At 33.9% G+C, this 24,398-nt stretch overlaps 2 protein-coding genes across 7 annotated transcripts in view; one reads left to right on the top strand and one right to left on the bottom strand.

Moving 5' to 3' along the window:
* LOC147802166 (uncharacterized) overlaps positions 1-10,092 on the top strand; it is a 30,952-nt gene extending 20,860 nt beyond the window's left edge. For all 3 annotated transcript variants that reach the window (XR_015429990.1, XM_087154069.1, XM_087154064.1), the window contains one exon: positions 9,494-10,092. Coding sequence is in view for 2 of the 3 variants with exons in the window: in XM_087154069.1 (XP_087010195.1) it covers positions 9,494-9,539 (46 nt within the window). In the remaining variant the exon portion in view is untranslated. The remainder of the gene's footprint in view (positions 1-9,493) is intronic.
* LOC107439396 (galactosylceramide sulfotransferase) overlaps positions 7,276-24,398 on the bottom strand; it is a 45,595-nt gene continuing 28,472 nt past the window's right edge. For 3 of the 4 annotated variants that reach the window (XM_087154061.1, XM_087154059.1, XM_087154060.1), the window contains exons 2-3: positions 17,178-17,322; positions 7,276-9,019 (exon numbers count right to left, since the gene is read on the bottom strand). In XM_087154061.1, the coding sequence (XP_087010187.1) occupies positions 7,930-9,019; positions 17,178-17,296 (1,209 nt within the window). In that variant the 5' untranslated portion in view covers positions 17,297-17,322 and the 3' untranslated portion in view covers positions 7,276-7,929. The remainder of the gene's footprint in view (positions 9,020-17,177; positions 17,323-24,398) is intronic. The other variant, XM_087154062.1, reaches the window with a different exon arrangement.

A 24,398-nucleotide genomic window follows, 5' to 3' on the forward strand; every position in this document is an offset into this window, starting at 1 on the left:
AGAATCTTATAGTGCGTCTAACAATTTGGCGAGGTACTATATGTTTTAGAATGTAAAATAAAATAATATATTCTACTACAAAAGCAACAGTGCGTTATATGAAGGGATTAATAACAAGTTAATAATAAGAATGCCTTAATTGAGAAATTTGAGCTTGACGTTTTTTGATAATCTATGTTATATAAAACGCTAATACGTACGTATGTATCAATAAAACCGATGATATTTCTTTCCCCGCGTTGGCAACAGTTTTCATTTTTAATTGATAGGCTTCGGCACACAAGAGCACGTAGTGAGCATCATATGGCTGATCTATATTATATAAAACGCTAATACGTTTTAATTGATAGGCTTCGGCGCGCAAGAGCACGCAGTGAGCATATCATATGTGTAATCGGGTGAATTCTCACCGAATTGTCAAAAAAATTCTCACAAAATTATCTTAATCGAAGCCGATGCTTTACATTCGGCTTTCAGAACTATTTCATATTGTTTTACAACACATAGTTTTAGCCCTCTGGTGGGAAAGACTTTAAAATAAAACTTACAAAAGTTACTTTTCTCAACAACTGAAATTTAGAATAGTGTGATTAAGAAAAATATGTGAACTGTTCGCAATTTCAAATTAATATTGAAATGCACAGGTTTAGAATTTTCTGCAGTTAAAGTTTTCGGAACTTCAGTGTTCAAAAAAGTATACAAACAGCTTCCTAGTTTGTTTTTATAACAATTAATTACATAGCTTATTTTAATTGTTATCTTTTATTTCCTTTCTTAAGTTAATATTTAGCTTGCTATATTTAGCTTTAATTTAAACTTTACTGGTAAAAAAAATGCCTTTTAATTTTCCCTTATCATTTCTAACATTTGGCGACACAATAGTTGAGATTCCCTGCTCTAAGTAAATGCTAAATGGGGGGAAAAACACAGAAATTCCCTCTTCTACAATTTTATAATAAAAGTTTGGCAGATGAGCATTGATTTAAATATAACACAGGAAAAAAAAGAAGAGATTACACACATAATGATGCCAAATTTGCATTAAAGATTTAAAACGAAGATTGTCTGACGAGATTAGTTTGACAGATATTCAACTAACGTCAGAAGATCAATGCAAAAGTAAAGTGTGGTTTAATTTTCATATGGACTTATTTATCAGTTGGATAATAAAGTAGCACAGGTGTAGTTAGAACCGCATAAAGTCTGAAATCTTTGTTGAATTTCCTTATCTTTCTAATAATTTATCTATACAAAAATGAGCAAATTAGAACATTCTACTGAAGTTCTAATAAGCCATCAAATCACAATTATTAAGTTCTAATAAGCCATCAAATTATTTCGATATTGAGATTTTTGATTGAAAAGTCTTACTCGTTTTCTCAAAAACGAAAAGACTAATAAGCTTGTTAAACCAGTCGAAATTATCAAATATAAAAGCTACAAAGAACAAAAAGTCACTTTTATATGTTTGCAATGAAGAGGATAATGTTTGAGCTTTGTTTTTTAATCAAAATCTTTGTTTTCACACCAGAAATCCCTTTTGTTTACCCGTTATAAAGAACTCTTTTTGTTTCTTACAAAATTTATGAGTTGATTAAGAAACTACACAAATACAATATTTAAACAAAGAGCTAACCAAGCATGTGATTCGCAAGCATTTGTGAAGAAAATACAAGCGAACCCTTATTGGAGTAAAAGATTAAAAACTCCAATTTTTATCCAAAGCAAGAAAATGCGTTTATAACAACAGCCACCAGTTGCAAAAAAAAAAAAATAATAATAATAATTGCACACATTATATTACAGTTTTGGCAAGACAGTGGCATGTAAGAAACTAATTAATATACAAACAGAAGGCGACTAACTCGTAGTCAACCTCAGACCAAGCCCCTACATAATGTTTTAAAATTTTCTTCGTGTACCATTCAATTCTTGGCGATGGTACTTGGCGTCATCGAAAGTATTCTAGAGAAATTTCAAGTGCAAAATATTAGTTTTCTGTGAATATAGATTTTTCTTCTAGTATGGGCAACAATTTAATTCATTCACCCTCAATTGTGACAGAGCTTCTAAAACTGCAATTTCCAGATTAGCAAGTGGTTACACAAAAAGTCTCTCGTTTTTCGAAGGCAGGAGAATCTTCGAGGTCTGGTCCAAATGTCAAACTGAGCAAATTTCTCCCGAAGACATATAACTTTCAAGAGAGGACATGTACTCATCCTTCCTTCTGGTCTTCGACTTCCAAAGGGTCAACGGTCTGATGGACCTTGTCTGATTTCGTCACACATTTAGTGGATAAGTCACAACAACAAAAACAACACAATTCTAATGAATTAATGGATGTATTAATTAATACATCTGCCTTTGCAATGTTATTTGGCGCGAACATGTACCTATACTGTTGTATCCCAGAGCTATTTTAAGATTTAACTTCACTGAGTGGATAAAGAATTCATGTCTTGCAAATGTACCAGTTTAATTTTGATATTTTAATACATCTGTCGTATTAATCACATTCTCAATAACACATTACTAATTTTTAAATAATAATCAATGAAGGTGCAATTATTTCTTTAAAAAAATTTATGGTTTTCTGAAAAAAAAGTGGGTAAAAAGTTGCTTGTAAATATTTTTTTTTTCTTATTTGATGATAGTTCTCTACAGAATGGTTTTTTACTTCTGATTAAAAACTATAAGAATAAAAAAAAGAAACAATATGAAAGTTTTTATTTCAATATAAAGAATTTTTAAAATAGTTTTTTATCCTAAGAATTCTTTATTTAACGTTTTTTAGTTTATAATTTTTTGATAAAAAATTGTTGTCAAAATACTTTTTTTGAAAAATTAAATGGTATAGCATTATGTGTTTATGTATACTTCTTGTATATTCTAATGTTTAAAGTAATATGATTCAGAAAAGTATGGAATAAAATTTCAGTACTTACGTATTAACGCCACCGCCGCTACAGTTTTGGCGGTTTTTAAGTGCCGCCTATCTATGCTTAAAATTTTTGTGAGAAATCATAAAGTAAAGCACTTTATTTAAAATCAAAGTAGTCAATCGGATTTCGGTGGAAAATGGGCTGAAGCAGAGTTTAGCATAGATTCAAAACAATGATATCGCCATATGAACTCTGATAAATAAAATTCCAAATGAAATAACATTTCCAAAACGTAAATTTACCAAGATAAGTTTCATGTCGTGGGAATTGGTACATTTTCGTTTTTTCGGTAAAATATTTCGCTCCTGAAAAAATAAAATTGCATCTTGTTCTGTTTTTGGAAAATCCCAAAGATGAATATTCGTAGCACTAAAAAATGGCGACAAAAAAGAATTGTTTTTGTTTCGTCAGCTTTCTTTATTTTACGTTTCTTAGTTTCCAGATAATGAATTTTATTGGAACTTGAAATTTTTTGATAAAAACTGTTGTCAAAAAACTTTTTTTACAAAATTAAATTTCATAAAATTATGAGGCTTATGTATACTTTTTGTTCTTTTTAATTTTTGAAGTAATATGATTCTTAAAACTATGGAATATAAAGTTTAAATAGGCCTTTCATGTTATATCATTAAATTTAGCAAAACTATTTCTCGAGCATTAGGCTATAACTCTTATAAGAATATACAAATTTTTTTCTGTTTATGTACAAATATTTTTCCGGTGAGTTTTGGATGTTTCTTCTCTAAAAAACAGATATACCATTTTGTTTTCGTTTGCATAAGAAAGAATATCAAATATTTTTCTTTTTTAAATTTAATTAGCCACAATAAAGAAGGAGCATTGCAATGCTACACGCTAGATTAAAGACGTCTCTAGAGTAACTGAATGACTGTTCATATAAAAATCGCAGGTATTCGTCTCATACAACGCCCCCGATAGTTCGTTGCGATCGCGAATTCTTTTTTTCACTTTCAATTTTGTTATGCATTAAGTAGGTGAGTTTATTTTTGAGGTATGGGACCAGAGAGTTCCCATAAATACTTCTTGAGTTGTGAATAAAAGAAAATTTCATCATTTGCACGATATTTTTGCTTTTATTGTTTTAATTAAGAATCTGAAATTCTAACCTATAGTTCAAACTGGATCGTTTTCAATACTAATTCAGGTGAATATCACAAATAAAGAGGGTCCCGAACTAATTGACACGGTCCCAAAGGTTAGAGGTCCCAAAGCCTAAACTTACCGAGGCTGAAAAAGCTAAAGGCAAAGAATCTATCTTTTTATATAAAACGCTAATACGTACGTATGTATCAATAAAACCGATGATATTTCTTTTCTCGCGCTGGCAACAGTTTTCATTTTTAATTTATTGGATTCGGCGCGCAAGAGCACGTAGTGAGCATCATATGGCTAATCCATGTTATATAAAACGCTAATACGTTTTAATTGATAGGCTTCGGCGTGCAAGAGCACGGTAGTGAGCATCATATGTCTATCTATCTCCGATTGTCACCGAGAAAAAAACGGTTGGTTGGTTATGAGTACTGAAATAGTTCCTTTTCATTGGCAGAAATGAGAAGTGTTATGCTATTGCTATTTAATTTTGAATTGAGCGCTTTACTATTCCACGTTTTGTTATATTATCTTTACATCCGGCGTTCAGTGGCAGACTACTATTTCATATTGTTTTACAACACATGGCTTTAGCCCTTTTGTGGGAAAGACTTTAAAACAAAACTTACAACAGTTACTTTTCTCAACAACTGAAATTTAGAATAGTGTGATTAAGAAAAATATGTGAACTGTTTGCATTTTCAAATTAATATTGAAATGTACAGGTTTAGAATTTTCTACAGTGAAAAGTTTTCGGAACTTCAGTGTTCAAAAAAGTATACAAAAGCTAGACGTTAAGAACGTATCCAATGAGCGAGTAAAGCGAGCATCCGAAATGAACTGCGAAAGCAGTTCCGGGGGTTGGCGAGCACCAACGAGCGAAGCCTCCTAGTATTATATAAAACGCTAATACGTATGTATCAATAAAACCGATGATATTTCTTTTCTCGCGTTGGCAACAGTTTTCATTTTTAATTGATAGGCATCGGCGCGCAAGAGCACGTAGTGAGCATCATATGGCTAATCTATATTATATAAAACGCTAATACGTTTTAATTGATAGGCTTCGACGCGCAAGAGCACGTAGTGAGCATCATATGGCTAATCTATATTATATAAAACGCTAATACGTTTTAATTGATAGGCTTCGACGCGCAAGAGCACGTAGTGAGCATCATATGTCTAATCGGGTGAATTCTCACCGAATTATCAAAAGAATTCTCACAAAATTATCTTCATCGAAGCCGATGCTTTACATCCGGCGTTCAGTACTATTTCATATTGTTTTACAACACATGGTTTTAGCCCTCTGGTGGGAAAGACTTTAAAACAAAACTTACAACAGTTACTTTTCTCAACAACTGAAATTTAGAATAGTGTGATTAAGAAAAATATGTGAACTGTTTGCATTTTCAAATTAATATTGAAATGTACAGGTTTAGAATTTTCTACAGTGAAAAGTTTTCGGAACTTCAGTGTTCAAAAAAGTATACAAAAGCTAGACGTTAAGAACGTATCCAATGAGCGAGTAAAGCGAGCATCCGAAATGAACTGCGAAAGCAGTTCCGGGGGTTGGCGAGCACCAACGAGCGAAGCCTCCTAGTATTATATAAAACGCTAATACGTATGTATCAATAAAACCGATGATATTTCTTTTCTCGCGTTGGCAACAGTTTTCATTTTTAATTGATAGGCATCGGCGCGCAAGAGCACGTAGTGAGCATCATATGGCTAATCTATATTATATAAAACGCTAATACGTTTTAATTGATAGGCTTCGACGCGCAAGAGCACGTAGTGAGCATCATATGGCTAATCTATATTATATAAAACGCTAATACGTTTTAATTGATAGGCTTCGACGCGCAAGAGCACGTAGTGAGCATCATATGTCTAATCGGGTGAATTCTCACCGAATTATCAAAAGAATTCTCACAAAATTATCTTCATCGAAGCCGATGCTTTACATCCGGCGTTCAGTACTATTTCATATTGTTTTGCAACACATGGTTTTAGCCCTCTGGTGGGAAAGACTTTAAAACAAAACTTACAACAGTTACTTTTCTCAACAACTGAAATTTAGAATAGTGTGATTAAGAAAAATATGTGAACTGTTTGCATTTTCAAATTAATATTGAAATGTACAGGTTTAGAATTTTCTACAGTGAAAAGTTTTCGGAACTTCAGTGTTCAAAAAAGTATACAAAAGCTAGACGTTAAGAACGTATCCAATGAGCGAGTAAAGCGAGCATCCGAAATGAACTGCGAAAGCAGTTCCGGGGGTTGGCGAGCACCAACGAGCGAAGCCTCCTAGTATTATATAAAACGCTAATACGTATGTATCAATAAAACCGATGATATTTCTTTTCTCGCGTTGGCAACAGTTTTCATTTTTAATTGATAGGCATCGGCGCGCAAGAGCACGTTGTGAGCATCATATGGCTAATCTATATTATATAAAACGCTAATACGTTTTAATTGATAGGCTTCGACGCGCAAGAGCACGTAGTGAGCATCATATGGCTAATCTATATTATATAAAACGCTAATACGTTTTAATTGATAGGCTTCGACGCGCAAGAGCACGTAGTGAGCATCATATGTCTAATCGGGTGAATTCTCACCGAATTATCAAAAGAATTCTCACAAAATTATCTTCATCGAAGCCGATGCTTTACATCCGGCGTTCAGTACTATTTCATATTGTTTTACAACACATGGTTTTAGCCCTCTGGTGGGAAAGACTTTAAAACAAAACTTACAACAGTTACTTTTCTCAACAACTGAAATTTAGAATAGTGTGATTAAGAAAAATATGTGAACTGTTTGCAATTTCAAATTAATATTGAAATGCACAGGTTTAGAATTTTCTGCAATGAAAAGTTTTCGGAACTTCAGTGTTCAAAAAAGTATACAAAAGCTAGACGTTAAGAACGTATCCAATGAGCGAGTAAAGCGAGCATCGGATTGCGAAGCAATCCGAAATGAACTGCGAAAGCAGTTCCGGGGGTTGGAGAGCGCCAGCAAGCAGGGGGCGAAGCCTCCTAGTGTAGACTAAATTAGTTAGAAAAAAAATTGACAACAGCCATTTTGCCAATGAGTAACCTGTGATCGCCTTTCGGCAATCGAAATTTTTTTATTTACTTTGGTTTGATTATTAACATTTTTATTTCATTTTGTTTGAAGAAAGGGTATTCAGCTAGTAAAACAGTAAAAAGTATGTGAAACAAATATTGTTTTATTAAAAAAAAAAAAATTATTGTATTGTAGAACTTCAAAGGCACAATACCGTTCTTTACAACATAAAAATCCAGTTTGCCATATTCCAAGACTGTAATCTCATTATAATCTAGCAAACTGTGCGTACAATATAAATGACAGATGTTTTTTTTCTCTCCACAAAATGGCATCAGACAACATAAACAATGCTCATCACAACATTAAAATTGGTGCAACGATTAGGCTTTTTCTGGTTGGTAGCACCGCATAAATCGATAACGTTGAAATAATACCACTGATTAAATTTGAGTATTGAGAAAGTCGTTTGAAAAATATAATATAGTTTCTAAAATAACTGAATATCAGTTTCTAAAATGACTGAAAGAAAAAATAATAGGAGTGTGTGTTTAACATTTGCTATAATTTAACCAGGCTTTGCAATCTTACGGAGCACACAATTATTTTAATAAATATAACAGAGCAAAACGTGATTGCAAGCTAGTAAATACAAACTACACTCAAAAGAATATTTGTCAGATATACAGCAATTTAAGTTTCATAGTTTTGCGAACGTTAACGGAAGATATTGAATACAAATCAATTTTATAAAACATAATAATCTTGAAAACTAGAATACATAAATGATTTGAACAATTCAAATGATGTTTTTCTTAAGTTTATATTTTCTTAATCGACTATTTACGGGACGTTGCAAATATTTTATTCGATTGAAGCTTAATGGGTATTTCAACATTTGTCGCTTTCTTATCAAATCTGTAAAAACTAGTTCTTCCATAGTCATAGTATTGCAAGAGCTGTTGGTAACGTTCTTATTAGTTTCGATCTTTAAAACTCTGGGATTCACATAGTGTTTGGTTGGTTTGAAACACTTTTTGAAAGGCGATTCACCCATCACACAAAGATGGTACCAGTTTTGGGTAACTCTTCTAAGCTCGGCAACTTCAGCATCCATTCTGTTCTGTCCAAAAGCTCTCACTTGTTCCTCGTGCTTCTTATAAAAGCGGTCGTATAAGAGTTGGTCGGCACGATTCAATTTTAAAAGACTAGTTTGCTCTGCGGCAGTTAGATTGCTCTTAAACATGGGATGCCTGGCGTTGAGCTTGAAAGTGACGACATCATCCATCTCCCAGCACAAAAGATGCCTCAGCAAAATCAGCGACTCGTCCATTCGCTCAGCAATCAGCACCAAATCAAACCAGTATTCGAGTTCGTCTATGTACTTCAACATCAAAGTGTCGTTGAAAAAGCTCTCTGGATCACCGCCGAGATCGAAGAACATTTGGTTGGCGCCAAATTTCCTCTTGAACCTTTTGGTGAGGAATTCTTTACTGTAAGATAACATACTCTCTATAAATTTGTGAATATCACAGTCCATCAATTTATCGAAACTGTAGTAGTAGAATAAGGATTCGAACACTTGGGTTGGATTACGGATAACGGTTATGTAGATGCTGTTACGTGGCATAATGGCGCGGATTTCTGCATAGTTCAGCCTCGTGTGGTGAGCAAGAATATGGAAAGATCTGCCCGGTCCAACCATCGTCCGGTTGAAAGGAACAGGGTGTCCTAGATAATTTCCAGATCTGGGGAGAACGAAGTTCAAATTGTTTGTGTATCCGTATCTCATTAAAATGTTCTGAATGGAAGACCCCGCGCACTTGTGAGTTTTCAAAAACACAATGTTGGTTTTCGGGTGACATATTGCAGAGTTCAATGGAATGATCCTGAAAAAAAAGGAAGAAAAAAATTATTAAGAGTAAAATGTGTTAAAAAGGCAACAAAAAAAACGATTTAAATCCAGAAATTAAATAAACATTGAAAGTTGACCCCTTAGAACTTAAAGAATAGGATATAAAAAAACATAATGTGATTTTTAATAATTTTACTGTGTACGTTATTCAGAGATTTCTCTAATTCCGCTGTCTAATATTGGCAAAGCAGACCCAAATGTAGACATTTTTTGACTTCATACAATTTGCGAAATTTTTTATGCGATTTTTTATAGTATATAAAATAAATAATAATATGAGGCAAAGAGCTTCCCCTGTTAAAATTTGACTACTCTAACCTGTTGGAAAGAAATAGAAATATTATTTCTTTCCAACTAGTTAGAGTGCTCAAATTTTAAAGAGGGAGGTATTTGCCTCATTATTCTTTATAGAAAGAATATTAAATATTATTCTTGGTAATGCCCGCAGGATTGGGAGTGATGGAGTTGTCCAGAGAGCCAACGCAGACTCATAAGTGGACATATATAGGGAGTCTTACATATATTTATGGACAGAAATCTTATCGTATGTGCACCTCAACACAGGCGTGCACAGAACATCTCCTCCATGCGTGGGGCATTTGCATAAGACCCTTATAACTACATCTCTTACTGTACAGTTTGTCTAAAATAAGAACTCCTCCAGACAGTCGTCTGGACCTGTAACGGTGACTATGGAGGTATGACTATTTCAAGTAGGGGTTTCAGGGTCGCTGTTTGAAGTATTTTCGACTCGGGTGGGTGAGAGAAAGGGAGTCTCTTTCTTCGGTCTATGGTGTTAATCCTAGAGAGAAGCTACCCTCCCTGTAATGCGCCATTCCTGTTTCCATAGCCACCAGGCAGCGTCAAACTTTGTGGCGGGAGGAGTTCTTAGCTTAGACAAATTATATATGTTTTTTTGAGGAGTTACGACCTCCTGGTCATAGTCTAGCTAGAAGCTAGACCTAGGGGAATAAGCCACCACAAATATTATTGTCTGTAAATTTCTTTTGTTGATATACATTTTGTAATAAATTACTGTAGAAAGCATGCTTTTTTTCATTGTCGTCTTTATACAACCTTCACATGTGCTTTAAATCATTTTTGGTTGAGTCCAACATCTCCTCTGTAGGCATATTGTCAGGGCACCTCTACACACACGGCAAACAAACTTATTAGAGTTGTGCCTTAAACTAATTTTAAATCTCGTAAGAATGTCTGGGAACTTCTGTTTTAGAAGTTGGTCTCATTATTAGTGAAGATACATTACGCTACCGCAATTCAAAAAGCCACGCAAATAGAAAAATCAATTAAACAACGGAAAATTGAGATTTTTATGTAATTGGCATTTTTGTATAATATGGTACTTATTGTAAAAAAATGAATTTTGTTTCATAATTTTTTTATTATTTTAGCAATGGAAAGAAAAAAGATGCCTAACCACTTTTATCGAAATCTATGCAGAAACACTTTGTTTGTTACGTTGCATTACGTTACGTTGTTACGTTTTATACTGAAAAGTGTAATGAAAATAATCAGTTCTTCAACCGGACAATAATTGAGTTTAGCTTTTAATAGTAAATACTTTTTCAAAAAATAAAAATTCTAAACAATTAAAAAGAAATGGTGTTACTGTGAAACCTCTAAGAAAAATCACCTATATGTAGCTACCATATCTACATACGATCGCTTTTGGGAGGCACGGGATTTTTTTCATATACTTTGTGTTAAAGAAATCCTTTAGGAGAGACCATTAAAACCACTCCCAGCGAACGGGAAAACTTCTGCACCAAATGCGGAAAAGGTCAAATAAGGAAACACGAAAAAATATCAACACAAAAGTTTAACAAAACAAATAAGTAAATTAAAATGTATTCAAAACAATTGCGTGAGGCTCTTATCTAGAGAGCTCTTTTTGACTATACTATCTCATATTGCTATCTGAGTGCTTTAAAGACGATGCTATCGATGAATTGCTTTTACAGAAAAAATTAAATTAGAAAAATAAAGTTATTTTAGAAAAAACAAGCATCTCAAACAAACAAACCTCTTCTCACCTTTTAAAGATGACTAATTTTTATAACATAAAATTAAATGCAAACTTGAACAAATAACATAACCGTTTAATTATTTAAAATAGCTTCATAATTGGTAAATTTGTTTTTACACATTATTATATCAGTTGGGATAATTTTCATAGAAGCTAAATTTTATTCATAGATCTGTCTTTTTATGACGCCAACAGAAGTGGCACACCAAGAAAATGATGCTGACTAAAATCGTTTGCAAAAAAAATCATGCACCTTTGATAACATGTTTTAAGTAAATGGAGGTAACCTCTAAGAACGATCAACCTTCATCAACGACTGTGGAACGGAGATTTGTCGCTCCAGCGGTGTTACACTGTATTAACAGGGTGCGTAGATGAATTATTCAACAAAAAATAAGCACCTTTTAAGCACTTTTCAAGTGCACAAATAATATTTTTAAGCACCTTAAAAAAATATTACAATTAGGCAGGGTTGGAAAGATTTTGACAATAGAAGGTTTTATTTGGTTTTAACCGTCATGTAAAAGGAAAAAAAACCCTTTTGGCACGGTATTTGACAATTGTCAAAATTTTTGAATCATGTAAATCAAATGGCGTTTTCATGCGCTACGGACTGACGATGCGCCGAAATAAATTGGGGTTGAATTAAGGGTGAAAATGTTGAATAGAATAATGTGAACAGTGTTCTCCTGCTTAATTCGTAGCGAAAATCAACATGGTAAAGGAAAAATCTCAATTTGGAAAAGGGAAAATTGAGCACTTTTAAAAAAACACCCAATGAAAAAAAGCACCTTTAAGGGCTTTTGAAAATCGAAAATAAGCACCTTTAAGCACTTTTTAAAAACGCTACTCACCCTGATTAATGTGTATTTTTAAAGATTTCGCTAAATATGGTGAACACTACAACAGGTTGTCTACCAGGTCCAAGAAAAAAAAAATCATGGCCTCTGAAATTTTCATGACGTTTTTACGTGGCATCTTACTTTTTTTTTTTAAATTAATACTGTTTGATGTATAGAAATTATTCAATTCGTGTTGATGTTATTGAATGTATTTTACTTTGGTTGTAAATAAATAAGCTGAAATTTTTTGATATATTTATAACCAGATGTACTGCTCTTTAAGTGGAATGATAACATGCTTTTCTGAAACCTGATACATTATTCTGTTGACATAAGAATAATAGTGTGCTAAAAAAAGTTTCAAAACTGTAGTTTTGCTATTTTTATACGCGCTATAATTTTCTGCTCTTGGCAGTTCGGTAATAAAAATTCTTCTAAATCAAACTCAGACTTAAAATACTATCTAAACAGTTTTAAAATTACAACTTTTCTTTAGATTTAACAAAATTAAAAGATGTCATGAGTATTTTTAAAAAAATTAACTTGGATAAAACAGTTTTCCTTCCTAAAAATCTGAACTATTATTTACCTAAACATGGTTTTTCCTTCAAATTACGATATTTTCAATATGATCGTCGATTGTTGATGAAGTTCATTTACTTCGCATTAGAGCTGCACAATGGGCTTTTGGCGACTGTCTGGGAAACATCCCTGAGGATGATCCAAAGGCATGCCGTCACAATTTTGATCCTCTGCAGAGGGGATGCACCCCCCGATTCGGTAGCCGGAGACCTGCACGTGAAGTCGAACACTTTAGGGTAGAACAGTTTAACGAGGACCAATACCGCACACCCTTCGTCCCTACACAGACTGATTCAAGTAGTCACCCACCCGCAGCCAGTGATGCTTGACTTCGGTGATCTGCTGGGAACCGTGTCTTAACGATCAGTTCACTGCGGGACTATGATGTAGGATTTGGAATTTGTGTTATTACTTTTTGACGCGCTTTGTTCACGACGATTCGATTGTACATTATACCCGTTTTCCATAGATCGTATATTCTACAGTTATTTATCGTTTTATCACCCTGTCATTTCCACACTTTTTCTGATTTTGATGTCTTCAATACGACGATGTCAGACTAAAAGTTTGCAGGAACGAGGTCCGAGTAAGAAAAATGGCGAGTTCGAAATCGCAAGTTCGAAAATATACATACATAGGAAAAAATTAGGCTTCTTGAATAACTTTCGTTCCTGGCGTGTTTATTTCTTTAAAGTTTATTACGAATCTTTCAAAATAAATTACATAACAATTGTAAGTGTAGTTCTTACGATTTTTTTTACCCACGTTATGCAAGCGTTTCTGATTGGATATTCGATTTCTGCTTGTTTATATATGATACAAATCAAGATTAGATTTAAAAAGAGTATAATTGTGTTTTTTTTCTGTGGAAAGTAGAATAATCTCATTGATTATATTTTTCCAAAAAGTTGGTGTTGTTTAAACTATTTCGTTTTCCTGCTTAATAATTTTTTTTAATAATTTCAAAAATTATTCTTCAACTAGGATTGCTTGGCATTTTTCACTACGCACATAATTATTCTGGTAATTATGGCGCCAGTAATTAGAATTTCGAATTCGAGCTACCACTTTTACACTCTCAAGCCTGTCTTAAATCCATGTCATTTTATAGTCCTTATTTGACGATGTCCCTGTGGTTTTTAGGATTTTGATTTTATTACATGTGAATTCTGAATTTGAGTTATCAGTTTTAGACGTACTCGGTTTGCGACGTTTCTACGAGTATTTCGATACCACGTCGATAAACGATAATCACGTCGTTTGGTTATCGTTTTTTCTGTCCCTAATTTATATTTATTTATATTTATAACCGTCGTTGAACAGCCAACCCAATTTTTGGGTTTGCAACTACTAATGTTCAACTCCGTAGCCTTCTAATTTTGAACCCAATCCAGGAGACAAGAGAACTCCTGGATCAAGTATTTGGAGAAATTTTGAATTCGTGGAGGGTTTTTTTTTTTTTTTTTGATGGAACTACCCCGCATTTGCGTTACATAGTAAGGAAGACAACGCGAACCTCCCACGGTCAGCCTGTCCCGCAGTGGACTGATCGTTAAGACACGGTTCCCAGCAGATCACCGAAGTCAAACATCACTGGCTGCGGGTGGGTGACCACTTGAATCAGTCTGCGTAGGGACCGAGGGTGTGCGGTATTGGTCCTCGTTAAACTGTTCTACCGTAAAGTGCTCGACTTCGCGTGCAGGTCGTCGGACTACCGAAGCGGGGATGCCCTCCCCTTTGCAGAGGATCAAAATTGTGATGGCATGTCTTCGTATCATCCTCAGGGATGTTTCCCAGACCGTCGCCAATAGCCCATTGTGCAGCTCTAGTGCGACGTAAATGAACTACAACAACCCACGGTTAGCCTGGAGGCAAACGGACTCAAAGGAACCACTGAGGATATTTCGCGTCATCACTGTGGTCGGTGCAAGCCGAATGCGGATTCGTATCATCCAGCCATCGCAGGGATTCGAACCCGGTTCACCACATTGGACGAAGGACGTTCTATCCCCTGAGCCATCACGGCTCTCTGTCGTGTTTTTCTTTCCAGTCATTTTCTAGCTTTTTTTCTTCTTTTTTTTTCAAATTTCAAATAAAGCACTTGATAGGTAGGTACTTTATTTTCCTCGCACTAGAGCTGCACAATGGGCTATTGGCGACGTTCCGAGAAACATCCCTGAGGGTGATCCGAAAACATGCCATCGCAGTTTTGATCCTCTGCAGAGAGGATGGCTCTCCTGCCTTGGTAGCCTGACGACCTACGCGTGAAGTCGAGCACTTTACGGTAGAACAGTTTAACGAGGACCGATACCGCGCACCCTCGGTCCCTACGCAGGCTGCTCAAAGTGGTCACCCACCCGCTTTCTGACAGCAGCCAGTGATGCTTGACTTCGTTGTTCTACTGGGAACCATGTCTCTACGATTAGGCCACTGCGGGACTTGAAAAAAAAACGTGACTTTGGTTTAAAAAACACGTGACTTTTTCAGTACTTTCATGACTCTTTCGGGACTTTCATTAGCTTCGTGACCGACCCAGTACACAATTTATTTCTTAAAAAAAATGTGGAATAAAGCAAAATTTATAAATTGTATATAACACTTGTTTTTATCCAATAAAATTTAGGGTTTGAGCTTTTGAACCAGCCATGCAATGTGAAATTTATGTTTATCATCAGCCTTAATATTTATTCATTCATTTGAATAAAATAGTATTTATAATGATGGAATTACATTAATCAGAATACTTTTTAGCGTTGACGACAAAAATTACTCGAATGCAGCGTTCAATCACCAAATTGAGTGTCTCTGAAATTTTGAAACAGCTTAAAAAAAATCTGAACATTTTTGGGGTGATGACACCCTTTCCGTGACAACACGTTTTGGGATTCCGATGTCGGTTAGAAAACATATTTTCAATCATTTTTTTATATTTCATCACATTGTGGCAGGTGGCAACTGTCAATTTGAATTTCGTGCTCTATGGATAATCCTAGTTAATTCCCTTGTTACTAGATAATCTGCAGAATAACTGATCTCTGCACTTTAGTCGTGAAATAAATATCGCACAGCAAAAAAATTAAACCAGGCCAAAATATATGTCACCTTGAATGAGAGAATGAATATACATTACCCTGAATGAGTATACGTTACTGTAAATGATCAAAATAAGTCGACTTTTACCTTAAAATGTCAACAGTCATATAGTCGTGAATGTCCGAAATATTTGTTATATCGGAATTCATATTAATTTATTCGTTGATATTATTATAAGTATTCGATATTTTAATATCTGATTAGGAGAAACATCAGTGTTCGGAGTACCGGTTAAATGCATACTGGGCAGTGGCACTTGACCTTAAAAAACATTGATGTGGGACATACCGGGCAAATGCATACCAGGCAGTGTCACACCTAGTATATATTTCGGATATTTACCAAAGCGGCTATGTAATTGTCAACATTCACCGGTGGAAGTCAACAACCACCCATTTCTGCCATTCACAGCAACATATACATTTCATAAGTGTGCGCCATCTTGGAAAAGTTTAGGAACTATAGCTAACATATACATTTCGCAAGTGTGCGCCATCTTGGAAAAGTTTGGGGAATTACTGCGATGGCTGAAGGTATAGAGCGTTCGCCTTCCAATCCGGCGAACCGAGTTCGAATCCCAGTCGATACGAATTCCGCATCCGGCTTGCACCGATCACAGTGCTGGCGTGAAATATCCTCAGTGGTAGACGGATCATGGGTTAGAGTCCCCTTGACGTCAGGCTAACCGTGGGAGATTCTCGTGGTCTTCCTCTCCATGTAAGGCAAATGCGGATTAGTTCCATCAAAAAGTCCTCCACGAAGGCAAATTTCTCCCAATACTTGATAAAGGAGTACCCTTGTTTTCTGGATTGGGTTCAAAATGACAAGGCTACGGAGTTGAACATTAGTAGTCGTAAATCCAAAAATTGGGTCAACTGTTCAACGATGGTTATAAAATAAAATAACATATACGTTTCGTAATTGTGAGCCATCTTGGGAAAGTTTGGGGAATTACTGCTAACATGTACATTTCGTAAGTGTGCGCCATCTTGGGAAAGTTTGGGGGATTACTGCTAACATGTACATTCCATAAGTGTGAGCCATCTTGGAAAAGTTTGGGGGATTACTGCTAACATGTACATTCCATAAGTGTGAGCCATCTTGGAAAAGTTTGGGGGATTACTGCTAACATGTACATTCCGTAAGTGCGCTCCATCTTGGGATAGTTTGGGGAATTACTACTAACATGTACATTCCGTAAGTGTGCGCCATCTTGGAAAAGTTTGGGGGATTACTGCTAACATGTACAATCCGTAAGTGTGAGCCATCTTGGAAAAGTTTGGGGGATTACTGCTAACATGTACATTCCGTAAGTGCGCGCCATCTTGGGATAGTTTGGGGAATTACTGCTAACATGTACATTCCGTAAGTGTGCGCCATCTTGGAAAAGTTTGGGGGATTACTGCTAACATGTACATTCCGTAAGTGTGAGCCATCTTGGAAAAGTTTGGGCAATTACTGCTAACATATACATTGGAAATGTTTGGGAATTACTGTTATGGTCTGTAATTTAATCATTAGTGAAAAAGGGTAATTTATCATTTTATGGAACACGTCGTGTTACTTACTGAAGTTGAGTGTTAATAAGGAATCCAAGAATTCCAAGTGTTGCAACAGGTACCACTATGAGTCGGCGAGTAATAGCTGGACAACGCTTTATGAGTGCGTTGCAGGGGTTTGAAAGCATCACAGCAGGTCATTTCATGGCTTTACCTAAAATTAAAATTAAAAAAAACTATCTATATTATATAAAACGCTAATACGTACGTATGTATCAATAAAACCGATGATATTTCTTTTCTCGCGCTGGCAACAGTTTTCATTTTAAATTGATTAGATTCGGCGCGCAAGAGCACGTAGTGAGCAACCAGATAATAATAACCAGAGTGAGCATTATCAGGTTGTTCAATTCAGATTCATGCACTAAAAACATGACAATATTTAATTTAAACTCAATTAGGAATTAATTAACTGAAGTGAGAATGCTTTAAAAGGCCGCTGTTGAATTGATATTTTTCTACTGGGAGCTACCTAAACGTCTAAAAAACGTTTAAGTGTTTGTATTGAATGCATTGAATTTTTTTATATTTCGCGTTTATTTATGCATTGAATTTTCACGCTTTAAAATGCAGAATATTAGTGAAGCAATATTTGATAATTTATTTTGCTAATATGTATCTTATTTAGCTAATGTTTTGATTTTTTCACCATGTACAATCTAAATAGCTAATATACTTTTTTAAAAGCCAATAAGAACATTGGTAGAATTCTTCTACATAAGTACAATACTATGTCTTTGATGATAATATATTATGTCTTTGTGCTAGAACATTGTGTTCATTGGCGAGCGAGCGCAGCGAGCCATGGTTCACGGCGTGAACCACATAGGATTGCGTAGCAATTCTCGGGGGTTGGCGAGCGTCAGCGAGCAGGGGGCGGAGCCTCCTAGTACTACTTTAAATAATTTTTCAGCGTGTTGTGACGATAGCTCAAGTTTTGGCAATTCCTAATCGCTGTGTTCCTCTGATTTTTTTTCTCATCCGGTAGTTTTTAATTTATGTCACAAAAGCTGATATATTTCTTTAAAAAAACAAATAGTACTTTTTTAATAAATAAAATTATTATAATTTCATAAAAGAACATTTCGTTAATGCTTCAATCGTATTGAAATACAACCTGTATTTTAAGAATAATTACACTTTATATATATATATATATATATATATATATATATATATATATATATATATATATTAAAGTGGAAAATGTTCACGAAAAAAGCATTTTTAATTACAATTTGAACAAATATCAATTTCGAAGAAGACTTGCCTTCAGTTTGTAAATAAAAACTTTACTTTTAGCTCACGAATTAAACTATGTAGCTGTATTTCTGTGAATGCAGAGCTCCCCGCGTGATATTTTTATTTGGAAATTTAACTCTTAATAATTTTTGAACTAATTGTCACTTATAAATATTTTATTACATCTTACACCATGTATATTTTCTACTCGCATTCTTATTTTCATGCTTATGTAAAATTCATAAAGATATTTTTTTTCGCAGCAAAGCGATGACGTATCGCAACATGTAACGCTAAGTCGCACACCCAAAATAGTAGCAGCATCGCTTATAATTTATTTTATGTAGAGAAATATAATTGTGTAGTAAATTAAGTGTTTGTACACATAAAATGCAGATGGCGCTGCAATCCGTTTTGAGGCGTAGCGAAGTTAATGTTATATCCAGATTGGCAAGAAAGTGAAGATAGGAAATGTGAAATCACAATCTCCGAGAGACAAATTTTGTGTGAAAAAAACTTAACAGTTTCTCCAGCTCTTACTATTTAAGTGGTGTTGTTAAAACACAACGCTTTGCAAAGCAATTAAAGGATGTCAATGACCTATCCTAAAGCGTTTAGGAAAAGGGGAAAAAATCATTGTCGCTTGTATTTTTTGAAACAATTGCATATCACTTTACTTTCAAGTTCAAACTGCACCTGCTGTACGGCAGAAGTTTGACATCATAAAGGAATTCCAAGTACGAAAAGCGTGTCTAAAAAAGCATTATTTAGGCAAGGCCAAATAAAAAGAAAAAATTAAAAAAAATGAAGCTCTGGAGATTTCTTAGATCAACACGAAAATTTTGAATAATATATGGTTTTGTTTATGTATACTAATATTGCTGTGGTGCACGCATAAGAACATCAAGGGTAATATATATATATATATATATATATATATATATATATATATATATATATATATATATATATATATATATATATATATATATACAGTACACTCTCGATTATCCGGTTTGCGGATTATCCGTGCTCATTCCGGAGTCACAGAAAAAATATAAAGAGAAACATTTTCAAGATTAAAAAAATTTGATTCATGTAGTTATAACACTACCAAATTTTTGGAAAGCAATATTCGTTATTGGATTGCAGTATATGGAACAAATCGTCTACGTTATGGATGATATGGAAAACCATCTACGTTACGTGGAGAAAGGTGATACCGCTTGATGAACAATCCTCTTCAGATGCTCAAGAAAAATATGATAACAGTATTCTCGAACAAGCAAAATAGATCTAAGGTTTCGAAATTCCTTATGAAAAAAATTTAGAAGATTGGTTTCAAAGTGATGCATGTGAGCCTGGCTTCCAGTATTTGACTGATGAAGACATCGTTACGTTGTTAAATCAAATAGTGATGATAGTAACTGATGCCGAAGATGTAGTAAATGAATGAAATACAATTTCTCATTCTGCTGCTCTGTGGAAACTTTATTAGATTATATGGGAGGATTTGATTACGGTGACACTACTGCGGTTCGTAAAATGTGTGTATCGATATATGGCGAAGACGCAATACACATTTTTTAATAAGGAAAATTCCTAGTTTGATGTTATGCATGCAAATGTCAGTAATTTTTATATTTTTTGTACTGATATTGAATTTTTCTTTAATAAAAGGAGTTTTCGGATTATCCGTGTTTTTCGATTGTCCGTGCGACCTGTCCCGGTAATTAACCCGGATAATCGGGAGTGCACTATATATATATATATATATATATATATATATATATATATATGTATAACTCTTTTGAAATTCAATTATTCAAGCACTATTCGACCGATTTTGCTCATATTTCAAAAAAGTGCAATTTGCAAAAATAATAGCACTCCTCATAATTCAAAATTTTTTTCACCATAATTACATGAAATAATAAAGAACAATAAATATCTGCTAAAAGTTATTTTTTGCATGGAATTATTTTTGGATAAACAAATTTTATAACTGTGTACAAATTTTTCAATTCGCTTAAAAAGTTCACGAGTGATGACGAAAAACGCGAAAAATAAATTTAACATCAAGGGGTCCAAACTTTGGTGCTCCTTCCTATGGACCAAACTATGGAGAATCGTATTTCCCAGATTGTGGCTGCCAGAAATCGGAATCCGTCACACAAAAAAAGTATGTTTATTCAGAGAAAGTACGTTTTTCTGTCTGAACTTAAAATATCGTCTGCAGCCGGGTGCGGAATCCGCTTCGACCAGCCATCGCCGGGATCGAACCCCGGTTCCCCTCACGGGAAGGCAAACGCTCTATCCCCTGAGCCATCGCAGCTCTGAGGCTAATATTTATAAAAGAAACTGTTACAGGGCTCAGATTTTCAAACATTGTTTATTCTGAGTAGTGGTGACTCAGGGGATAGAGCGTTCGCCTTTCAATGAGGTGAACCGAGTTCGAGTCCCAGCGATGACTGGTCGATACCAATTCCGCACCCGGCTCGCATCGACCACAGTGCTAATGTAAAATATCCTCAGTGGTAGACGAATCATGGGTTAGAGTCCCCTTGCTTCTTGCCTAACCATGGAAGGTTTTAGTGGTTTTCCTCTCCGCGTAACCCAAATACGGGTTCGTTCCATCAAAAAGTCCTCCACGAAAGCAAAATTTCTCCCAATACTTGATTCAGGAGTTTAATTGTCATCTGGACTGGGTTCAAAATTAGAAGGCTACGGAGTTGAACATTAGAAGTCGTATAATTTTTACTCATATAGAATATTTTCATACTTTTTAAAAGCTAGGGAAGAAACCCAAACTTTGGGAGTAGAGGTATATAACACACACTTCACTATTTAATTATCATTAATAATGTTTAATTATCATTAATAATGTTTAATTATCATAAAATTTTAATGTTGTCAGAAATGTTTAAGAATAATAAATCGGCTCTCATATTTTCCAATGAAATTTCCTTATAATTTACAGTCATTCAATAAGACTAATAACAATTTAAACCATTTTTATGAATTTTGTGTCCTTTAAAAAAAGAGTTCCAGCTCGTTGTGTAACAGAACCAATTGAGCATCTTTCCTGGTTTCGAAAATAACAAAAGATGAGGCTAATATTTAAAAAAGAACACGGAACAGTCACACCTATCACACATTGTCTATTCTGGCTACTGTGTATTATAGCCTTCAACCTCATTACATAATCAAAGCTTCTCACAATTGCACGTAAGATTAGAGCCGGAAAAATGACGTAATTATGACGTAGAAGAAAAAAGACGCATTGCTTAGTAGAATTTACCATCGAACGAATTTTTCCTATTTGAGAACTAACTATTGCAAAATAGTTCACTTTTTTTTTAGTTTTGTTAGTTTTTACCCAAAATATAGAATACTTTCACCCACATTTCACTATTTAATTATCAATAATAATGTTTCATTATCATATATTGATATCATTTTACCATGATACCATTTTACCATATCATTTTACCATTTAATATTATCAATATGAATACATTCGGGAACCGATTATCCGGAACGATCGGGACCATCGCTATTCCGGATAACTGATTTTTCCGGTTTTCTGATTCGTTACAAAAAGCCGTTTTTTTTATTGTTAAACCCAACAAAAATTAGAAAAATATTTAGAAATAATCTTAAAAAGAAGAAAAAACGATGAAGTAATACACTAATGATTATTTCTAAAATGATGGTAAGGTAAATATCTTTCAAAAAAGCAAGAAAAATCGTGAAATCTTATGAGTAAGAATAATTTTGTTTTTTTAAATAGCGGGAAAATTTATCGAATTTCGTTCCGGTTTTTTGATTTCCGGATAACGGGTTCTGTACTGTAATAAGATTTACGTTATAAAATAAACTACAGTCCCGGGCCAAATAATTAGAAGTAAAATCTTAATTATCAGGTTAACAATATTGTTTTTTACGCATCTGATACCTGTTGACACTTGTTTATGTTCGTGTATCAATTGGTTAACATTGCAATGCAATACTTTAAAAATAAATACAAATAGGAAGTATATAAAAAATCTCCTGAATAAAAACCCATTACATGTATGTTTAAATGTAAAAGTATTGCCTATAAACTCGTGCAAAACATGTCATTATTAAAAAACTACAGAGCGTCTAATAATTTGATCTAATTATTATAATATACTAATATAAGACGCGATATAATAAATATTCTATATTTATATAAAATATCGTCTAATTTATCCAATCGTCAAATTTATATTATACAACGGCTAATTTAACCAATTGATGCACGAAAGTAAACAAGTGCAAACCGGTTTCAGTAGCGTAGAAACAATAAAGCTGTATAGTATCACCTGAAGATTTTACGTAGAATCTTATAGTGCGTCTAATAATTTGGCCAGGGACTGTAGGTATAAACATAATTAGTCTATGCCAAGTCCATAAGTCAACCATTATTTGGGCCTCTTTTATGTTATATCCTGTCAGAATGTTTAGTAAAACTATGCAAGTTTTTTTTCCTCAATTTAGATCAGTAAAGCTTTTTTATAAATGAGACAGGAAATTGAAAATGAATTGAATGTTAGGTGTTAGACAAATTATTTTCTACAATTAAACTTTATATTTTGCATTCGATTGCCCTTCTGTTTATTACATCACTGATTTTGATCTGCTTTGGTATTATTTCCAGCATTTTTAACTTAAGATTTACGCATTTTGTTTTAAACGCAAATCACGAATAAAACTAGTTAAATGATTTGAAATCAAAGGAAATTTGAATTCCAAAACTTATTATCGATAAATATCAGTGGTTTACACTGAATTGAATCACGTTTGCAAACTACTAAATTATCGTCTGCATATGAATGACGTCTTAGTAAATGTTTTAGCTGAATATTAAATGCAGCTGTCTGCCTGGTTTTACTTCGGAAAATAAATTGAAAGCCTTCGAAAAACTATTTCCTTCAGTAACAATTGAACGGTTGTAGTAAGTTATATTTATTATTGATTTCGATCGCAGATAAAACTTTTTTCGAATGTATTTTCCTTGATAACAATTCAATTTGAATTCCAAAACTTATTATCGATAAATATCAGTGGTTCGACACTGAATTGAATCACGTTTGCAAACTACTAAATTATCGTCTGCATATGAATGACGACTTAGCAAATGTTTTAGCTGAATATTAAATGCAGCTGTCTGCCTGGTTTTACTTCGGAAAATAAATTGAAAGCCTTCGAAAAACTATTTCCTTCAATAACAATTCAACGGTTGTAGTAAGTTATATTTATTATTGATTTCGATCGCAGATAAAACTTTTTTCGAATGTATTTTCCTTGATAACAATTCAATTTGAATTCCAAAACTTATTATCGATAAATATCAGTGGTTCGACACTGAATTGAATCACGTTTGCAAACTACTAAATTATCGTCTGCATATGAATGACGACTTAGTAAATGTTTTAGCTGAATATTAAATGCAGCTGTCTGCCTGGTTTTACTTCGGAAAATAAATTGAAAGCCTTCAAAAAACTATTTCCTTCAATAACAATTCAACTGTTGTAGTATGTTATATTTATTATTGATTTCGATCATAAAACCAATCAAATTATATGATGTTTAAAAAGAAGATCGTGTGAGTGACCTTCAATAATAAATCGTTTGAATGATAGATTCAATTTCTTGATACATTACATTTTTACATCTGGCAACTGAGAAAACAAATTTCGAAGAGTACGTGTTGCTCGGTCTATCATTTTATATGATGAGTCAAAGCCATGTAAGTCGGTGCAGATTAATTGAGGGCTTGATTTAAAAAACATAGGGTTTTCCGTAATAATCGCGCGTAATATATGAATATTTTTTGAATCCTTGTCAAAAAATTCAGTCAAGAGAATAAATGTATTCGGCAGAAGCAAAACAGTTGTTAAAATCTGACGAATTCCTCCGATCATGGAATTATTAATCGAAACAAAAAACATTTTGATTGCT

The sequence above is a fragment of the Parasteatoda tepidariorum genome, chromosome 10 (assembly GCF_982258835.1).
Source record: "Parasteatoda tepidariorum strain Cologne lab strain chromosome 10, Ptep-v5.0, whole genome shotgun sequence".
Classification (NCBI taxonomy): domain Eukaryota; kingdom Metazoa; phylum Arthropoda; class Arachnida; order Araneae; family Theridiidae; genus Parasteatoda; species Parasteatoda tepidariorum.